General features: G+C 58.3%; 3 protein-coding genes across 4 annotated transcripts in view; 1 reads left to right on the plus strand and 2 right to left on the minus strand.

The window, feature by feature from the left end:
• Nucleotides 1-5,024, minus strand: part of LOC125625150 (alpha-1,6-mannosyl-glycoprotein 4-beta-N-acetylglucosaminyltransferase) — a 24,866-nt gene extending 19,842 nt beyond the window's left edge. The window contains exon 1 of one of the 2 annotated variants that reach the window (XM_048826853.2): nucleotides 4,925-5,024. Coding sequence is in view for 1 of the 2 variants with exons in the window: in XM_048826852.2 (XP_048682809.2) it covers nucleotides 3,096-3,357 (262 nt within the window). In the remaining variant the exon portion in view is untranslated. Of the gene's footprint in view, nucleotides 1-3,095; nucleotides 3,489-4,924 lie in introns of those variants that run through there. The other variant, XM_048826852.2, reaches the window with a different exon arrangement.
• Nucleotides 3,443-14,717, plus strand: LOC142069771 (uncharacterized). The gene is made up of 5 exons (XM_075122131.1): nucleotides 3,443-3,529; nucleotides 8,777-8,914; nucleotides 9,886-11,716; nucleotides 13,183-13,270; nucleotides 14,556-14,717. The coding sequence occupies exons 3-5, from the start codon at nucleotides 10,536-10,538 to the stop codon at nucleotides 14,715-14,717; spliced, it is 1,431 nt and encodes a 476-aa protein (XP_074978232.1). The 5' UTR covers nucleotides 3,443-3,529; nucleotides 8,777-8,914; nucleotides 9,886-10,535.
• Nucleotides 14,718-15,536: 819 nt separating this feature from the next.
• On the minus strand, nucleotides 15,537-17,113 carry LOC125625151 (putative G-protein coupled receptor 139). The gene has a single exon (XM_048826854.2). It carries the CDS (start codon nucleotides 17,106-17,108, stop codon nucleotides 16,191-16,193), a length of 918 nt encoding a protein of 305 aa, XP_048682811.1. The 5' UTR covers nucleotides 17,109-17,113; the 3' UTR covers nucleotides 15,537-16,190.
• Between the last annotated feature and the right edge of the window lie 252 nt (nucleotides 17,114-17,365).

Raw genomic sequence — 17,365 nt, forward strand, 5'->3', positions numbered from 1 at the left:
GCCATTTAGGGATCTGGGGAGTTGGGAATTGGTCCTGCTTTGAGCAGGGGGTTGGACTAGATGACCTCCTGAGGTCCCTTCCAACCCTGATATTCTATGAGTCTATGATTCTATGTTAGACACGAATAGCGCCTGGGAGTGACGTCAGTGGGGCAGGCACGGCCTAACCCCAGCATCGGTACTTCTTGTCGGGCCTCGAGCGAGTGTGCACACCGGAAGAGAAGGCAGCCCCTGGCTCCCATTGTTAGTGCGGTGTTAGTCTCAAGCCTTCAAAACTACGAGCCACGTCCCCAGAAAAATGGTGAGCTTGGCTTAAAAAAAAAACAAAACCCACAGGATTTTTAGATCCAGCCTGATATGTTTTAGGTGCTTTTGGGTTCAGGGGTCACCTTTTGGGGCCTTATCAACACAACTGGGAGGGCTAGAAACTTACTTTTCTTTGAAAGGAGAAGCTGAGAGTCTCTGTGATGGGGCGCTTGCCCCACACTGGGCTCTAAGGGGTTAATAGAGCCCTTGGGAGGCTGTGCAGGAGGTGGCCAATCAGAGAAGGGCTGTGAAGAGTAGCCAATCAGGGCCAGGCTGGCCCATATAAGAAGGGCTGCTGATCACAGGGCAGCTTCAGTCACTCCCTGGAGCCTGAGGAGGATAGACTGACTGGCAGGCTGAAGGGAGCAAGCACCCTAGATAGAGCAGTGTTGCAGGGAGAGACGTAGGGAGCTCAAGGCAGCTCCTGGCAGGCTGTAGGCCGAGGCCCTGAGACAAGGGCAAAGAGGCCACAGGGAAGTGGCCCAGGGAAATCTACTGGAGTTGGAGGGGGTGCTGCAAGCAGCAGCCATCTACAGGGTCCCTGGGATGGGACCCAGAGTAGTGGGTGGGCCCGGGTCCCCCCCGCACCCTCACTTGCCACTGAGGAAGTGGCTGGACTAAGGGACTGTGACATTCCCCCGAAAAGGGGGGGCACAGAATACAGCACAGCCCGAGGACTGTGTCACTGAAGAGAACGTCGCGGTCCTGGGAGTGACATGGGTCCAGCGCAGAAGTGACGGTGGTGAGGCACCGCCAGAAGGGGGAACCCTGGCGAGAAGTGCTAATTCCCACGACAGCTGGCAGGAGGTGCCAGAGTGGAGAGTCCCACCCTATCACCCTCCTAATCACACGACCTCATGAGCTGAGGCGTTAAGATCACCGCCAAATATTGTGCGTGTAACCCGCAGCCCTTGCTAGGTGGGGTGTGTACAGCCAGAGCCCACAGCCGGATTCTTAGCAGCAACTCCTAGGTTTAGAGCTGGAGGCCACCAGTTCAATTCCTGCTGCTGACGCTCTCCCAAGGGGCCTGGCATGACAGGGGACTCGTGATGAAAGCGTGGGAGTTCGGCAAGTCACAGAGTACAGACACTCCCTGCCCTGAAGAGCTTCCGGCCTAACAGAGGGGGATGCAGGAGACAGCGGTGCTGGCGAGGGAATCACGCTGTGATTAACGAGCTGGGATGGGGGAGGAGCGTGAGGCAGCGGGATTAGGCAGGGGCCCCCTCCATGGGGGGCAGGGGAGAGCAAAGGTTGGGGTGTTCACTCCCAAAATGGGAAGGGCGGGCGGGCTCAGCTAATGTAAAGGGACGCCATGTACCTGGGTGTCACCAATCATGCCTCTGACCCAAAGAGTGCTCTGTCCGAAGGGTTTTTTTAGCAATCCTCTGGGTCAAGTCTGCCTCAGTTTTCACCCCTTGTTGTCCTCGTCTGTCCCCTGGTCCTGTTGTGTGCGTGTGTGGCTCTTTCACAGCAACAGGGGAAAGAAACACACCTTGAAAGACACAGGGAAACAGGCCTGTGCCAGGGCAACAAGGGACCAGGGGAATGATTGGGGGGGTAGAACCCGACCAATCCCCTCCCTCCACGCTGAGCAGCTTGTAAATGGCTGGTGGTGCCTCTCTTGTAACCAAAAAGAAAAGGAGTACTTGTGGCACCTGAGAGACTAACCAATTTATTTGAGCATCAGCTTTCGTGAGCTACAGCTCACTTCATCCACTGAATGCATCCGATGAAGTGAGCTGTAGCTCACGAAAGCTGATGCTCAAATAAATTGGTTAGTCTCTAAGGTGCCACAAGTCCTCCTGTTCTTTTTGCGGATACAGACTAACACGGTTGCTACTCTGAAACCTGTCTTATAACCAAGAGTTGACTGCAGGTCAGATCAGGGTCTGAGTCAGCCATCAAGCCGCGGGATGGCGCAGCATCAACCTCTCCCAAGCCCAGGCCCCAAGCGAGGAGAGAGGGGGCAGGTGCACAGGGTTGGCCGTTGCCCCACTCCGGCCCCCCTGAAAGATGTCATTAAAGACCAGCCAGGGCTGCATGGTCGGGGCTGCGTTGCTCCCTCAGGGCTGAGTGTGCCGCGAGGCCTGGCTCCTGCGTCTCCTCCCCAGGTGGGCGTACAGAGGAGCGGGGAGGGGGGATCGCCCTGCTCCCTGGCGGGCCGAGGGGGGAGATCACCCACGGGCGTCGCCACGGAAGGGGATGATGGGTGCTTGGGGCGTGCGACTGTTACGCCGTCAGCATCTCCCTGCTGCTGCCTGAGCCTCCCCCAGCCAACCCAGGGCTTGGCTGCACCATGCTTTGCCCCACATGGCTCAGTGGGGAAACCATGTCAAAGCCCTGGCAGCAGGGCCGGCGCGAGGCATGAGCCAACGAACGGCCAGTCGACCCTCCCCGGCGCAGCTGCAGCCAGTCTCCCATCGGCATAATTACTCTGGCGTGAAACTTGCATTGCTGGGGGGGGGGGCGCTTCACATCCCTGGGCGAGGTAAGTTAGATCGACTTAAGCGGTAGCACAGACCTGCCCTAAGCAGCTCCAGGGGTCCCCTATTCACTTTTTATTGTAAGAACTTGCCAGTTTTAAAATGGGGGGGGGGGGCAAAATGTTCCTGGCTGTGCCCGGCAGCAGGTCAAGGGGGCTGGGCAGGGGCAGGAGCAGGGACAGAACCACTCCCTTCTCTAGTGCTTCCTTTCCCTTGGTGATGGTTTCACAGCCTGGCTGCATGTGGCTCCTAGCTAGTGCCCACGGGAAAGCCCCCCAGGAGGACAGCTGGAGGGAAAGGACTTACTTCGTCTGGCTGAGCCGGCTCCCCCAGGGAAGGAAGCCGCCGAACGCCGGAGCTCCCGTGTTATTCTCCTAGTTCGCCCTTTTGCTTCCCTGTGCCCAGTGCCTCTGCTTTCCTCCTGCACAAGCCCCACCCCGAGCCGGGGCTCACGGCTCACATTGGAGGAGAATCTGACTGCAGCTGCTGTGCACAGATCCACTCTCCGGGTTAGTCCTGGGGGAGAGAGGGCTCTGTGTGCAAGGCAGCTGGGTCTGGGCCGTCCCATCCCCACTCCAGCAAAGGCCAGGGCCTGCTCAGCAGAGGGACAGCTTGGACCGGAGGAGAGGGACCCCGGGGCGAGGCGTGGCTGTGGGGAAGCCGAGGCTAAGTGGATAACTGCCCCAGTAGGATCTGGCCCTGGGCTGGCAGCTGCCAGCAGGACGGAGGGGAACCCACGGGTGAGTGTGTGTTACGGGGGTGCCCCTGGGTGCTGATCCACAGGACCGAGGCTGCTATAGCCCCTGCCAAGGGAGGCTGGACTCCTTAGCTCCATTCTGAGGTGGTGGCACGTGGCCGAGCTTACACCCATGCAGCTGCTACTGCAGGCTCGAAGCGGACGGGGGAGAGCTCGCCCATCACTTCCTTACTCCAGCCGGCTGACGTCGCACTGGCTTAGGGAGCTGTAACTTGCGTTGCTCGGGGCGGGGGGGGGTGGCCTATTCACCCCCTGAGCCACAGGTTATACCGCAGTAAGCGGTGGCGTGTACATAGCCTTACCGGCTACGCTCCTGGCGCTGGAGGGCCCCGGTTCAGTCCCTGGTGCGTCAGCCAAGATAGCAGCCTTCCCAGGAGCTCAGCTGGGGCCAGCCTCCCCTGATGGCCCCCAGGGACTTGAAAATGCTGAGGCGGGTGTGACGGTGACACGGGCTGGAAACCAGCCTGGGATGGCTGCCCTGCTCCCTCGCCTTCAGAGGCCAGCTCCACCGGAGGGGTGCTTTGCTGGTACACTCCAGGGGCAAAGTCTTTCTCATGCAGACACAGCCGAGACCAGCAAACCGCGTGTATGGGCTAGCTTATTCCAGTCCCCCTAGCATACTCGGTATAGCCTGTGTGTATACTCACTGTAGCCTGTGTGTATACTCAGCATAGACTGGTCTAACAGTGTTTATACTAGGGCTTCGGCCAGGCGGGGTCACCCCTCGACACCCCGTACCCGACGCCGTGAGGAAAATAAGGAAAATAACCCCCTCGCCGTGCTGTCACCCCTCCCTGTGGCAGGCTGCTCCAAGCACTGGGCCAGGGGCACAATGCCTGGCCCGCCCCCTGTAAGGACAGACTTTCAAGGTGGCTCAGCACCACAACTGGGGCCAAATTGTCCAGTGAGTTGCCAACATCCACCCGCTGCGCTGCTCCTTGGACAATCAGAGTTTGGTGCCTACACGGGACCTGAGTGCGCTTAAAAACTCTGCCCCCGAAAGGCCAAACACAAATACGAGGCAGCTTCCCGTTCCCACCTAGTGAGGCTCACTTCAGACAAAAGCCAGGGGACAATCTCCCCCCGCCCCTCACCCACCAAGTCCTAGACAAACGGAGGGGCCCTGGGCCGCCAGCTCTCCTCCCCGCTCCCCACAGCACCTTCCCTGTGGGGTTGCAGACCGACAACCCCTCCTCCCCCCCGCCCGCTGCAGCTACGGCTGCTCAGCGGTGACCTTGCCCTGTCCCCACCAAGGCCGGAAATCAGAGTGCAAGGGTGGCTGGCTGCTTAAACCCACCCCAGTGCCAGCCCCTGGAGTGGTGTTTTGTCACCGCCGGGCAGCGGTTTCGCCCTGTTCCTGCTGGAAACTTTGACTCACCCGGAAAGGCTCTGCCACTGTCCCCGTGGTCGTCCGACTTGACAGTGTGCTCAGGACTGGAGCAGTCGCTTGCCCAGCCGCTGGGAGGGTTGGGACTTCCTGGATTCAGTATTTGTGTGTGTGTGTGTGAGAGATTCTGCTTTCAGTGCAGGATGGCAGCTGAACGTACTTCACAGCTGCACGTTGTAGTCTGCCCGGGGCTGTATCTGCTCCTCAGGGCCCGGAGAGACCCCACCCCGGGGGCTTGGAACATCTCTCCTCAGGAGCCCCGGCCAGGGCCCCCCTGACTGACCGGAGGGTCATGCCATAGATTTGCCTCCCTGGAATTTCCTAACTGTGGAACCCGGAGAATGGGCTTCTTTCCTGTGGGAAGCAGGTGGCTTCGGTCACACTGGCCACAGAAGAGCCCCGAGGTGGCCATCTTGGCCCGGGGCAGCCCTCCTTCCACACGGCCAGGGCTAGCAACAGTGTTCAATGAACTGCAAAAGCCTGGGGCACGGTTCAGCAGAGGGTGAATGCCGCGATGGACTGCAGGAGTCACAAAGCCCGGGTTATAATCTGTGGGTAGGGGCAGAGCAAACGGCAGGCCCACTGGTGCAGGCAGGGCAACTGGGTGCAAACTGCCGCTGGCAGGGGTCTACCCTGTCCACACTGCGGGGTCTGAAATGGGGCAGTGTGGACGTGGCCTGAGCCCAGCGTGTCAGGTGAGTCACATGACTCTAACGGCAGGGCCGCGTCAATCAAACACCTCTCGTCCGCCAGCAAACAGGTGGTTCCCACAAACCCCTTCCAGCTCCCCAGCGCTGCTTTTCCTTTTGCTGGGTTCGGGAAACCCCCCCAGGAATGGGCACGGCCAGAAGCACGTCGGTGAGAGGGCCCCTCTTGAGCACTGCCTGATGCTACGGAAATGGAGGCTTTGCATTTCTCTTGCCGTTTTAAAGCCAAAAAATGCCCCAGACCTGGAAGGCCGGGGAGCGAAGCTCTAACGGGGGAGACTCCACTGCCATAAAACCTCCAGCCCTTTCAGGGCACCCATAAGCAGCCAGGAGCCAGCACCATGATGGACACACGGTGTGTGTTTCTAGGGCAAGGCAGTGGAACAAACTCGTTTGGCATCGGCATTACTTTACAATGGAGCCATCTCCGGTTACCCGAAGGGAGGGGGAGAGTGATGTTCACTGGTGTGGATTTCAATCTTAAAGGGACAACACGCTTCCATAAGAAGAGCTTTGGGGCCTGCTCCTGCTCTGTTGTGGCCGTGTAAACGCAGAATCATGTCACTGAACAAGGCCTTCACACTGCTGGGATAGAACTGAATCCGGCCCGCAGCACGGTAGGGCGGTGCCCTTGGGCGTGCTCTATCCTGAGCCAGAGTCCAGCTGCTCTCACCCTTCTGACCTGCCAGTTCCATTCGAGTCACTGAACGTCCGCACAGATCCCCTGCCTCTGGGTGACCCGCATTAAGGCCTGTCATAAAAGGGCAGGTAAAGAGTCCCCTGGATTAATGGAGCTGGAATTGCTCCATCATTAGGAACAGTGCGGAGGGCATGGACCCAGGCAGAGATGGATCCCTGTGCCAACGGTCCTGGGCGGGCGTCACTGCCCCAATCCAGCATTTGGCTTGAGGGGTAGATTCACACCGCAGGGGGGCAAATCTGATCCCACCTCTGCTAATCGGATGTTTGATTTTATCCCTTCTTACAGGCTCCACTTCCTATTTCTCTGCACTAAATCTCCCTTTATAGTTTCTCTCACCTGTTTTCCTGGTGAGACTGATGGCTCATCCCGTCCTCTAAAGGCACTGGGAGTCCTCCCTGCACCCTGTGCTAATCCGTCAATAACTCATCAGAGGCGAGTCAGTGTTCAGACAAATGCCCACCATGAGAAGGGGCCCTGTCCCTTTAAACACCAAAGGAAGGCAGACAGATGGCCAAATTCAGATTAATTTGTGATCATGAGAACAAAAGCCTACATCCTCCATGGGATTTAGGTGCCCAACTCCCATTGGTTCCGTGGCCATTAGGAGTCCAAGGCCCAAAGAGCCATTAGAGAGAAGCTGTGACAGTGGCCAGGGGACAGGTGGGTGAGATCAAAGGGAGCAGCTCTTATAACTGAGTTAGTGTCGACATGGCAAAAAAACCCCACCGAAGCGAGTCTCCGAGCCCAGCTCCACCTGATTCACACTGGTGGGGCTAAAAATAGCTGACACCTAGTGGGTGGGAAGCGTCTCAGAGCCCGGGGTCCGGGCCACGCCCAGCAGCGATCCCGGCTTGGAGCCGTGCTGCAGCAGGCCGGTGCTCGCTGGGTGGCCGTACCCTGCACTGCCCCAGGGGGAGGCTGGCACAGGACACCGGAGATGGGGTGCGCCCAAGCTGCCTGCCAGAGGGGTCTGATCAGAAGTCGGAGACGTGCCCGAGAAGGCCATGAAGGGGGCTGCGCTACGTTGGTGTTTACAGCGGGCCAGGCTAGCTGTTACGCGAGCCTTTAATTATCGCCCGACGTGACATTCGCCTTCTAGTCACACGTCTGGGTGCCCCTGCTTCAGGCCCGACCGCGAGGTGCTCAGGGCATCGCGGGTGGGCTGGGACCTGTGTAGCCAGCATACTACTGCATGGCACCCATTCGCTGGGCTTCCAGACCTCCGCTGGGAGATTTCACATCGACCCCCCCAGGGACATGAACCAACCTGCGGCCTCTTCGGAGGGCAGCTGGAGCCTGCGCAGCTGTGGAATCACGGTGAGCAAAGGCCCGCTGCAGGGACTCCTCCCGTAAGCTGAGCCCTTGGCAGGGCGACAGGCAGACAGACGCACGGAAACGCTTGGGGGACCTCAGTCAAGAACCAGCTTTCAGGGCAGAAGGCAACGTTCTCCTCCCCGGCCTCTCAATCCCGCCAGCAGTGCCCCGAACAGACCCCTGGCGGGAGCCATCTCAATTCCACCCCAACTGAGCCATCGTGTGTTTTCGGGCAGCTTGGTGTCTACGTGGCCCTGGCGTTCCCGGCTCAGACAGACCTGCACTAGCTCCGAGCGCGTCAGCGTGCTGGAGCCAACGCCGGAGCCGCGGCAGAGCGGGGGGGTGTGGACGGGGCTAGCCGCCCTTCCTGCACTCCTGCCTGAGTCCCAAGGTACATTCCCCAGCGGGTGCAAATCACACTCACAGTTGCACGCGTCTGTTTGCCCACATAACGGTGAGGCGGTTTGAAAACGAGGCCCGTCACCTGTCCGTGCCTCGGTTTCCCCATCTGAAAACAAGGACGGTGGGGTGGCAAGCGCAGCTAGCGTAGGCTACATTTTCACATGCAACGGTGGCCGAGCCAATGTAGAGCCATGCCCCTGTGGGCAGCCCCCTGCGGCTGGGTGCGGGGAAATGCAGGCACAGCTAACCAGCAAGGCGACAGGTGCACTGGGAACACACCGAGGGCCGAGCTCCCGAGCAAAGCCCTTAGAACGTGGACTAGGCTGTAAGTCTCACCAGTACCTGGCATCTAGCTGGCACCTCTCATGCTTAAAGCACTGTCCAAACACTCGCCAACCCTCCCAGCCGGGCGGGGATTTGCTTTTCCTCTGCCCTGGTAACCCATTCGCTCTTCAAAGCCAGATGGGAAGCGGCTCGAGCAGACTTTGTTCCGAGCAGCCCCTGCTCTCTGTGGCCTTTCCCTGCGCTGTCTCGCCAGCCAGGCCCCTGCTGTAGTGGGCCCCGCCGTTCCCCACAGGGAGTGGGGAGCTGCTGGAGTGCAAGCATTAGGGCTGTGCAGCCTGCAGCCAGCCCCCTCTGCAGGGCCCAGGTTAAACCCGCTGCTCTGTAATGCCCAGGAATGGATCCCTCTTCTCTTTTTTACTTCCTCCCTCCCAGGACCCCAGCAGACTCTGTGGAGCCATCCTGGGGCTGAATGCTCTTCTCCAGCTTGCCTGAACTCCCAGAGGTCTCGCACCCAGCCAGGCTCCCGCTGGCTCTCCTCGGGCCCTGCCGATCTCCAGAGGGTCCAGCTCTGTAAGTGGTTCCATTCATTCCTCCCTCAGGGCTGCTCCCCTCTGCCCATGTTCATGGAAGCCCAAGCTGGGGCCTGAACCTGTCATGCTATGCTGTGGTGTCGGGGCGGGGAGCAGCCCCCGTTGGCCGCTCGCTCTTACAACGCCGGAGCTTGTTCCATATTTTAAGCCTTTGTTAAAGCGCCCAGGGCTCTTCCTGCCCTTGGGGACAGTTCCCTGCACTTGGGGGGGGTGGGGGGAGGGCTGCGGCTGTCAGCGTGGGCCTCTCAGCTCTGGGTCTCTGCTTTGACTCTGGCCCAGGTCACCAGGGAGGTGACCCCAGCCAGCCGCAGCCAGGTCCCAACCCCAGCCTGGCTGCAGCCCAAATCCACATCCCGCAAGGCCCCTGCTCCTCCCAGAGGGCCCAGCTGATGTGGGCACAGAACCCAAGCCCTGTGGTCTCTCCCCTCCCCCCAGCAAGAGGGCGGCAGGCTCAGTCACCTTCCCCGACCCTTGCAAAAACCAGCCGTTGGGGTGTGACGTGCCCGGGTGCCAGCCAGACCGACGAGTCACCCCTGCCCTGCAACCTGAGGTGCCCTTTGCCCTGCATTGCTCCAGCGTGCAAATCACTCCCAGCCATGTCTGCGTGTGCTGCAGCCAGCCAGCCACACCTGGCCTCTCACAGAGTGACCCCAACACATTGCCCCCCAGAAATGCCCCCTCCTGGCTGGGCAGTACCAATATATTAAGTCCGTTATTCCTTTAAGGGAAGAATATGCACCCAAATTGTTACCCCAAACGGAGTTACCCAGGCACGGCTGGAACACGCTGGATTAGATCAAACAAGTGCATTACGGACAAAGAGAGATTCCAAGTGAGTACAAGCAACGAGGCAGAAAAGTCAGATAGGGTTACAAGAAAAATAAAGATAAAACCCTGCTGGTGCCCAGCTTAACACAGTCTATTAGATTCAAACCCCCGTTTTCTCACCAGGTGCTTTCTGCGGCCTGACTGACCAGTCTCTTCAGGGCAGGACCCCTCCTCCAGATCCAACAAACGCCCCCTTTGTCACTTCAGGTGCAGTGAATGCAATGGGCAGGGAAAGAGAGAGGGGTCCCGGGGGGGTCTGCCGCTTCCTTTGTATAGTCCTGTCCCCCTTTGAGAAGCATTTCCCGCCGGGAGCGAGGCACCAGGAAGTCTGTGTGGTGGGAACTTCATGCTGGTTCTTTGCTAATGACGTCGATTTTTTGCCCCTGCCAAAGAACGGCCACTTAGCAGGTAGCAATCCATCGGTCTTGTTTACGCCTGGGTGAGGTGTCAGCTCGCTCTTTGTCTCCGAGGAACTGGTTCCACCACTCCCCAGACTTCTCTGCACAACATACTCCAGGCCGTGAGCTCAGCTGGTGTTTAGCAGGTCGCGCCGCTCCGTGCATGTGGCCGTCGGATTATTGATCAGCAAACGAGGAGTTTTGAACTGACCCACCACAAGGCGTCCCTTGCACTGACCTTAGTGCAGGCAGGCGTAGGGTGTGAACACAGGGCTGTATTCTGTCACACCTGGTTAGGGCCCAGGACAGACCCCTGGCCAGCCACCCCCCACGGCAGGGAGGTGAGCCCTGGGGCACCCACGTGGACAGCCCAGCATGGCCCCACAGACCAGAGCTGGGCTCCGGGTGCCAGGCAAAGGCCACTCTGCCCCTCCACAGCCCCCCTGCCTGCTACACCCCATCTCACTGCACAGCCCCTCCCGCCTCCTACACCCCATCTCACTGCACAGCCCCCTCTGCCCCTCCACAGCCCCCTGCCTGCTACACCCCATCTCACTGCATAGACCCGCTGCCTGCTACACCCCATCTCACTGCACAGCCCCCTCTACCCCTCCACAGCCCCCTTGTCTGCTACACCCCATCTCACTGCACAGCCCCCTCTACCCCTCCACAGCCCCCCTGCCTGCTACACCCCATCTCACTGCACAGCCCCCTCTACCTCTCCACAGCCCCCTTGTCTGCTACACCCCATCTCACTGCACAGCCCCTCCTGCCTGCTACACCCCATTTCACTGCACAGCCCCTCCCGCCTGCTACACCCCATCTAACTGCACAGCCCCTTCTGCCCCTCCACAGCCCCCCTGCCTGCTACACCCGATCTCACTGCACAGCCCCCTCTGCCCCTCCACAGCCCCTCCTGCCTGCTACACCCCATCTCACTGCACAGCCCCTCCCGCCTGCTACACCCCATCTCACTGCACAGCCCCCTCTGCCCCTCCACAGCCCCCCTGCCTGCCACACCCCATCTCACTGCACAGCCCCCTCTGCCCCTCCACAGCCCCTCCTGCCTGCCACACCCCATCTCACTGCACAGCCCCCTCTGCCCCTCCACAGCCCCTCCTGCCTGCCACACCCCATCTCACTGCACAGCCCCCTCTGCCCCTCCACAGCCCCTCCTGCCTGCCACACCCCATCTCACTGCACAGCCCCCTCTGCCCCTCCACAGCCCCTCCTGCCTGCCACACCCCATCTCACTGCACAGCCCCCTCTGCCCCTCCACAGCCCCTCCTGCCTGCCACACCCCATCTCACTGCACAGCCCCCTCTGCCCCTCCACAGCCCCTCCTGCCTGCCACACCCCATCTCACTGCACAGCCCCCTCTGCCCCTCCACAGCCCCTCCTGCCTGCCACACCCCATCTCACTGCACAGCCCCCTCTGCCCCTCCACAGCCCCTCCTGCCTGCCACACCCCATCTCACTGCACAGCCCCTCCTGCCTGCCACACCCCATCTCACTGCACAGCCCCCTCTGCCCACTGCACACCCCATCCCTGCACTGTGGGTCTCCCAGCTATGGGCTAGGCAACAGCAGCAGATTCCTCAGTGGGAGCTTTTGTCTGCAGGTCATTCCCAGGAACCCCCACCCCTCCCTTTCCCCCTTCTCTGTCCCCCCCCCCCCAGCACTCTGCTTGCCTCACCTCTCCCCTCTGCCCCTCCACCCCTGCCTTCATTCGTGCCCTTTCTCTCCCTTCCTTGTCCCCTCTCCACTCTGCTCCCCTCCCCGCCTGCCCCTAGCACTGTATGGGTCTCCATGACGGGACAGGGTACCCGGCCGAGGGCTTTCACCCTCCCAGGAAATTGAGCTGCTGGCAGAGCGGCAAAACAAACAGCCTTTATCTCTCCAAACTGCCAACATGTCTCTGCAGGGTTAGCCCGAACGGGAGCCGTGCCGGGGGGAGCCGGGGACCCTGGGCTCCGCAGGCCTCGGCCCGTCCTCTGCCGGCCTAGGCTCTTCAGTACGGGAACGCCGCTGGAAAGAGCCAGGGGATGGAGGAGCTGAGTAAGGAAGGAGAATTGTTAGGGGCTAGCTGCACCCTGTAGGGCTTGGCTAAAGGTGGGGGACAAGCGTGTGGCTGGCCCGGAGCAGAGGGCAGCCTGAGGGGCGCAGCCAGGAGGCCTGGGGTGGAGCTCAGGAGAGGCAAACGGCTGCTGAGGGCCAGGGCGGTTGCTGAGTCTGGGATGGGGGGGGAGTCCCAGAGGCGGGCACGTTGAGTCATGGAGGCTGGGGCCAGCCAGTGATGGGCTGGGAATGAGACTAGATAGTAGGGCATGGGCAGGGCCAGCCTGCTGAGGGATGGGGCCCAGCTCTATGATCCTTTGTCCCCAGCACTCGGCCCGCCTGCCTGCTGCCCCAGCTCAGCATCACAGGGCAGGGCTGGAGCCTGGGACTGGGCAGGGAGCTGAATCTCACAGGTGGCCTCCCAGCTCTGGCATGGGCACCAGATACAGTTGCACGTCCTGTTCCTGCTGCTGCCCAGCTGCTCCGCCCTCGTTCAGAGCGGCTGGGCAAACACCGGGTTTTCCCTACACTTATGTAAATAAACATGAGCCCGATTCACCAGTCGCTGAACCTAGGCCGACTCCAGCTCACTCAAGCCCCCACGCTGCGTGGCAGCCCCCTGGGGAACATTCCCTTATGTAAATGTTACCTGGAATCTGATGGGGCGGCTGGACAGAGAAACAGGTGAGACAAGCCAGGGAGAGGAGCACGGGGATGCAGCAGCTAGCCCTGGCTGGAGAACTTAGCCTGGACTCTGAACCTAAAGTCGGGTTCGTTATCCGAGCACCATTGCCTCCACAGGCAGGAGGCAGGCCAGGTGACCGTAAGCAGGGACAGGGGGCTGCTTCGGTGGGAACAGAGACATGGAAACGGGTTCTGCTCAAATGAAGCCAGCTCCGAACTTTCACTCCAGCCAGCAGCTTCGTCTCTTTGCTGCTTCACCTCACCCCCTCTTGGGACTCAGCCAGCTCAAGGAGCCAAACCACCGTGCGCCGGCCGCTGCCCCCCTGGTCATTCTGGCCCAGGCCGACTCGGAAAGGAGCAAACATCTCGTGAGCAAACCAGCACTTGTAGGGCAGCCAGGCTGCTGTCTCCGAAGGAGTCCACGGATCGCTCAGAGTAAGGCAGCGAGCGCTGAGAAAGGAGGCTCTCGGGATGACTCCAAACAAAGACGTGTGAATTGTCACCTCTGTGGGACAATCTGCAGTGTGAGCATCTCATTCAGTCTTTACCTACATGCTACCAAAATCACGCTCTGGTCCAGGGCTTAGCGCCCCAGAACACAGCCCGGCACCCGCCGCTAGACTCAGAAGTGAAAGAGCTCTGTGTCAGACCTAGCCCAAGAGCTGATGGTAGCAGCAGCAGGCAGGCAGGCACCCACTACACGCTGGGAATATGCCCACGAGAGGCGATAGCCATAGCAATAGGGTAAATCATAGAATTGCAGGACTGGAAGGGACGGCACGAGGTCATCTAGTCCAGTCCCCTGCACTCATGGCAGGACTAAGTATTATTCTAGACCGTCATAGAATATCAGGGTTGGAAGGGACCTCAGGAGGTCATCTAGTCCAACCCCCTGCTCAAAGCAGGACCAATCCCCAATTTTTGCCCCAAATCCCTAAATGGATCCCTCAAGGATTGAGCTCACAACCCTGGGTTTAGCAGGCCAATGCTCAAACCTCTGAGCTATCCCTCCCCCCCGACAGGTGTTTGTCCGACCTGCTCTTAAAAATCAGAGATACAGAAGAAGAAATGCTCAGCGGGTTGCGAAGGGAATACAGCAGAACCCCGTTGAGCCGATATCCGGCGGCTCTCCGTATTAACCGAACAACCGGCACGCACGGGTCCAGACGTGGGTGAGCTCTCCTGTGGCCACTAGATGGCGCTGCAGCCTCACACTTTCCCATTATCCGAATTTTTGATTATCCGATCAGGCTCCTTAACACCTAGGAATCTGAATCTTTGCCTAGGGGGATTAGGCCCTACCCACACCTCCTTTCTGGAAGGTCACGGTCATGGTCTACAGCACGTCCCAAAACTAAGCCGGCCTTTGGTGCTCGACGTTGTGGGGGCCCTGAACTCTCAGGGCCTTATCTGGGCCCAAGCCTTTGAGGTGCGTCTATCAGCACTCGCAAAGTGCTTGACAAGTACATAGAAGCCTGTACTTTCTCACTCACAGTACTAGACCCAACCTACACACTACAATACTCTCTTTTTAACCAAAGTACAAAGAAGCCCCTAGAAAGGCAAAGCCACTCTGAAGCAATGCTCTTTGTTTCTTAATGGTGGAGCTTTTCAGAGCTCTCTGAGCTTTGACATGCGTGGTTTGGCGCTCAGGGCTGGTTTGATGGGTTGCACGGGAGTCAAATACAAACATCTCCAAGAAATGCAGCACTCCACATCGCCTGCTGCCAGTGCACTCAGATGGCTCCTCTGAAGGACACTGCTAAGTGTTATGAAGGCTTAAGCCAGTTCCTGGTAAGACCCAACACAGATTGAAGACCAGGGTGTGGAGTCTGAGTTTAGCCCAACTGAAAATGGAGAAACGAATTAGGGTCAATTAGCCTTGGGCTGTGGTGGCATCATGGATAAGACAGAGACCTCTCTCTCCCCCAGGCCATTGCAGGTGCTTTCTGCAGGAGCCATTTCACCATTCAGGAGTACGGCGGTCTCTAGGGCAGCTGTCACAGGGCCGTTACGTGGCTGGGATTGGGAGGGGATGTCTTTCACAAGCTAGTGACCAGGAGGAAGGTGCCCCGGGGACAAGCTCTCTGTTAAGATGCGGTCCGAGAACCCTCAGCGCAACGTGAAGGCTATATTTTTGACTTCACTTAGGCCTGGTCTATAGACAGATTTTGAATTGATACAACTCTGGATGTGATACAAACCCTAGGGATACAGCTGATATATCAATAGAGATTATTCTCCTTCCCCTGCCTATGCTTTTCCCGAAGCTACCTGAGCATGCCCAGAACTGGTAGAATGTTAGCAGGCTGCCAATGGCTTGCACTGAAAAACCCAGTATGCAAACATGAAAACACAGTGAAAAAGTTTTGCTGGAACATACCAATTCATTGAACCCAAAATGTTTTTCAGAAATATCTCGGGTTTGATTAACTTTCCTGGCAGGCTGCTGGAGACCATGAGCTTCCCAGGTCCATGACTCCAGGGCAGCACTGCCATGCCTGGGCTTCCAGGATCTCTGCTGCAGACCTGGGAACCTGAAAGCTCAGGGAGCTCTATCTCCATCTCTAATCTGCAAGGAGCCTGGAAGCTCTGTGAACCCCAGCTTCTGAGCTGGCAGCCCTGGGAGCCAGCTGGATCAGGAGTCTGGAAGCCCTAAGGTCCCACATAGTGGGGGTGCCCTGGAGCCACAGACCCTGCCAGCCCTGGCAGCCACTGCCTGAAACAGAAAAGAATCAAGTCAATTTCACTCAGCCGCTGCTGGGGTCCCAAGGAGCAGATTGTGTGTCCCTGTTTCTGAACCATTTATTTTTCTTTCAGAATTTCTGAGTTGTGGGAAATTTCAAAAAATGCGCTTTTGTTCCCATTCAGAAGGAAACAAGTTCTAAAATACAGAAGTTTCCCACAAACCAGAAATCCTGAATTTTGGCCAGCTCTCATTCTAAGCCCCTCTAACGTTGACAAATCACAGCCAGTTTTCCCCAGAGCGCTGAAGGAGTCACTCGGAGGGGCTGGGATAGCTATGTGTTAGTTCACATCCAAACTACCGACACTCCACGCCAGTCGATGACAAAGCCGGAACGTATGGCCTGCTATCGATCTGCTGAAGATGTTAAGTTGAACTGAATTTATTTTACATACCTAATGCTAGGCCCATTTCTCTTATCCTCACTCCTGGCTGGGATAAGGCAAGTCCTCTCATTAAACACAGGGAGATATACCTGCCTCTGGGGAGACATGCAGCAGGACATCTCCATAAGGCAGCGTGTGTGTATGCATACATGTGCATTATACCTGGAAGATGGCTGATGGGTGCGTTCTCTGTGCTTTGCAGGGAGAGAGGAGAGCCTTGAGGCAATGGATTAGCTCCCTGCGGAAGGCAGTCTGGGTGCAGGCATAGAGATACATGTTCACAGCTGAGTTGGTCAGTTCCAGCATAGTACCAATGTCCACCGCAATGTTAATAGCCTTAGAGTAATCCTGTCTCTCTATGTCATAATGGCAGGTCCTGAGAATAATCTGCGTGACAAACCTGGTGGCGCCCAGATAAGCGAATGTCATCGAGACAGTCACAAGGAGGAGGATGGATTTCTTCTTCTGGTACCTGAATTGGGTTCCAGAGTTCACTCGGTGGAGCCCTCCGGCCATCACACAGTGCACTTTGTTGCTGAGGACGATCTGCCTGAGGGTCAGGCTGTTCAAGGTGAAGATGATGACATAAGGGACAATGTTGACGAGTGAGGTTTGAAACCAAACCAGCCCCTCAACGTAAGAGCTGGGAAGGTCAGGGTTAAATTTGCAGACCGCCCGCCCCGTCCCATTCACCCTTTCCGATCTGTTGGACCAATAATACGGCATAGCCACTAGGTAGCTGCAGACGTGAACCAGGGCGATAATGTAGAGCGTGCGTCTCCGGGAGCACAGCTTTGCCTTCAGCTTGAAGGTGTTGATAGCCACGAAGCGCTCGACGGTGAAGGACACCACCAGCCAGACGGAGGCGTTGACTGCACCGTAATTGAAGACGTCCCGGAGGGTGCACCAGGGGTCCCGGTACCAGAACGGCTCCGTGCTGTAGCATTTCAGGATCATCTCCACGAGAACAATGAGAACGAGAACCACGGTGTCGGCCAAGGACATCGCCATCAGGTGGTAGCGGCTGGAGGCAGAGATCAAGCAGTCCCTCCGCCAGAAGATCACGAAGGTCATGACGTTTGCTGAAAGAGACATTTCCACAGCTGTTTGAGTTGGAAGCAAACCCATCTTCCCCCCCACTCTGCTGCAGCTGAGCCCTAGGGCCAACAGAACAGCACAGCACAGACCTATGCTGTGACCCAAGATCCCCTCAATGCCGCTTGGCAAGGGGGTTACAGGAATGTCCTGATTCTGGTGCATACATCCTGGTTCACCACAGAATGTCATGGGGGGGCTTAAATGAAAGCCAGGGTGGCCCTAGTCATTAATAT

This window comes from Caretta caretta, chromosome 21 (assembly GCF_965140235.1).
Source record: "Caretta caretta isolate rCarCar2 chromosome 21, rCarCar1.hap1, whole genome shotgun sequence".
Lineage (NCBI taxonomy): Eukaryota > Metazoa > Chordata > Testudines > Cheloniidae > Caretta > Caretta caretta.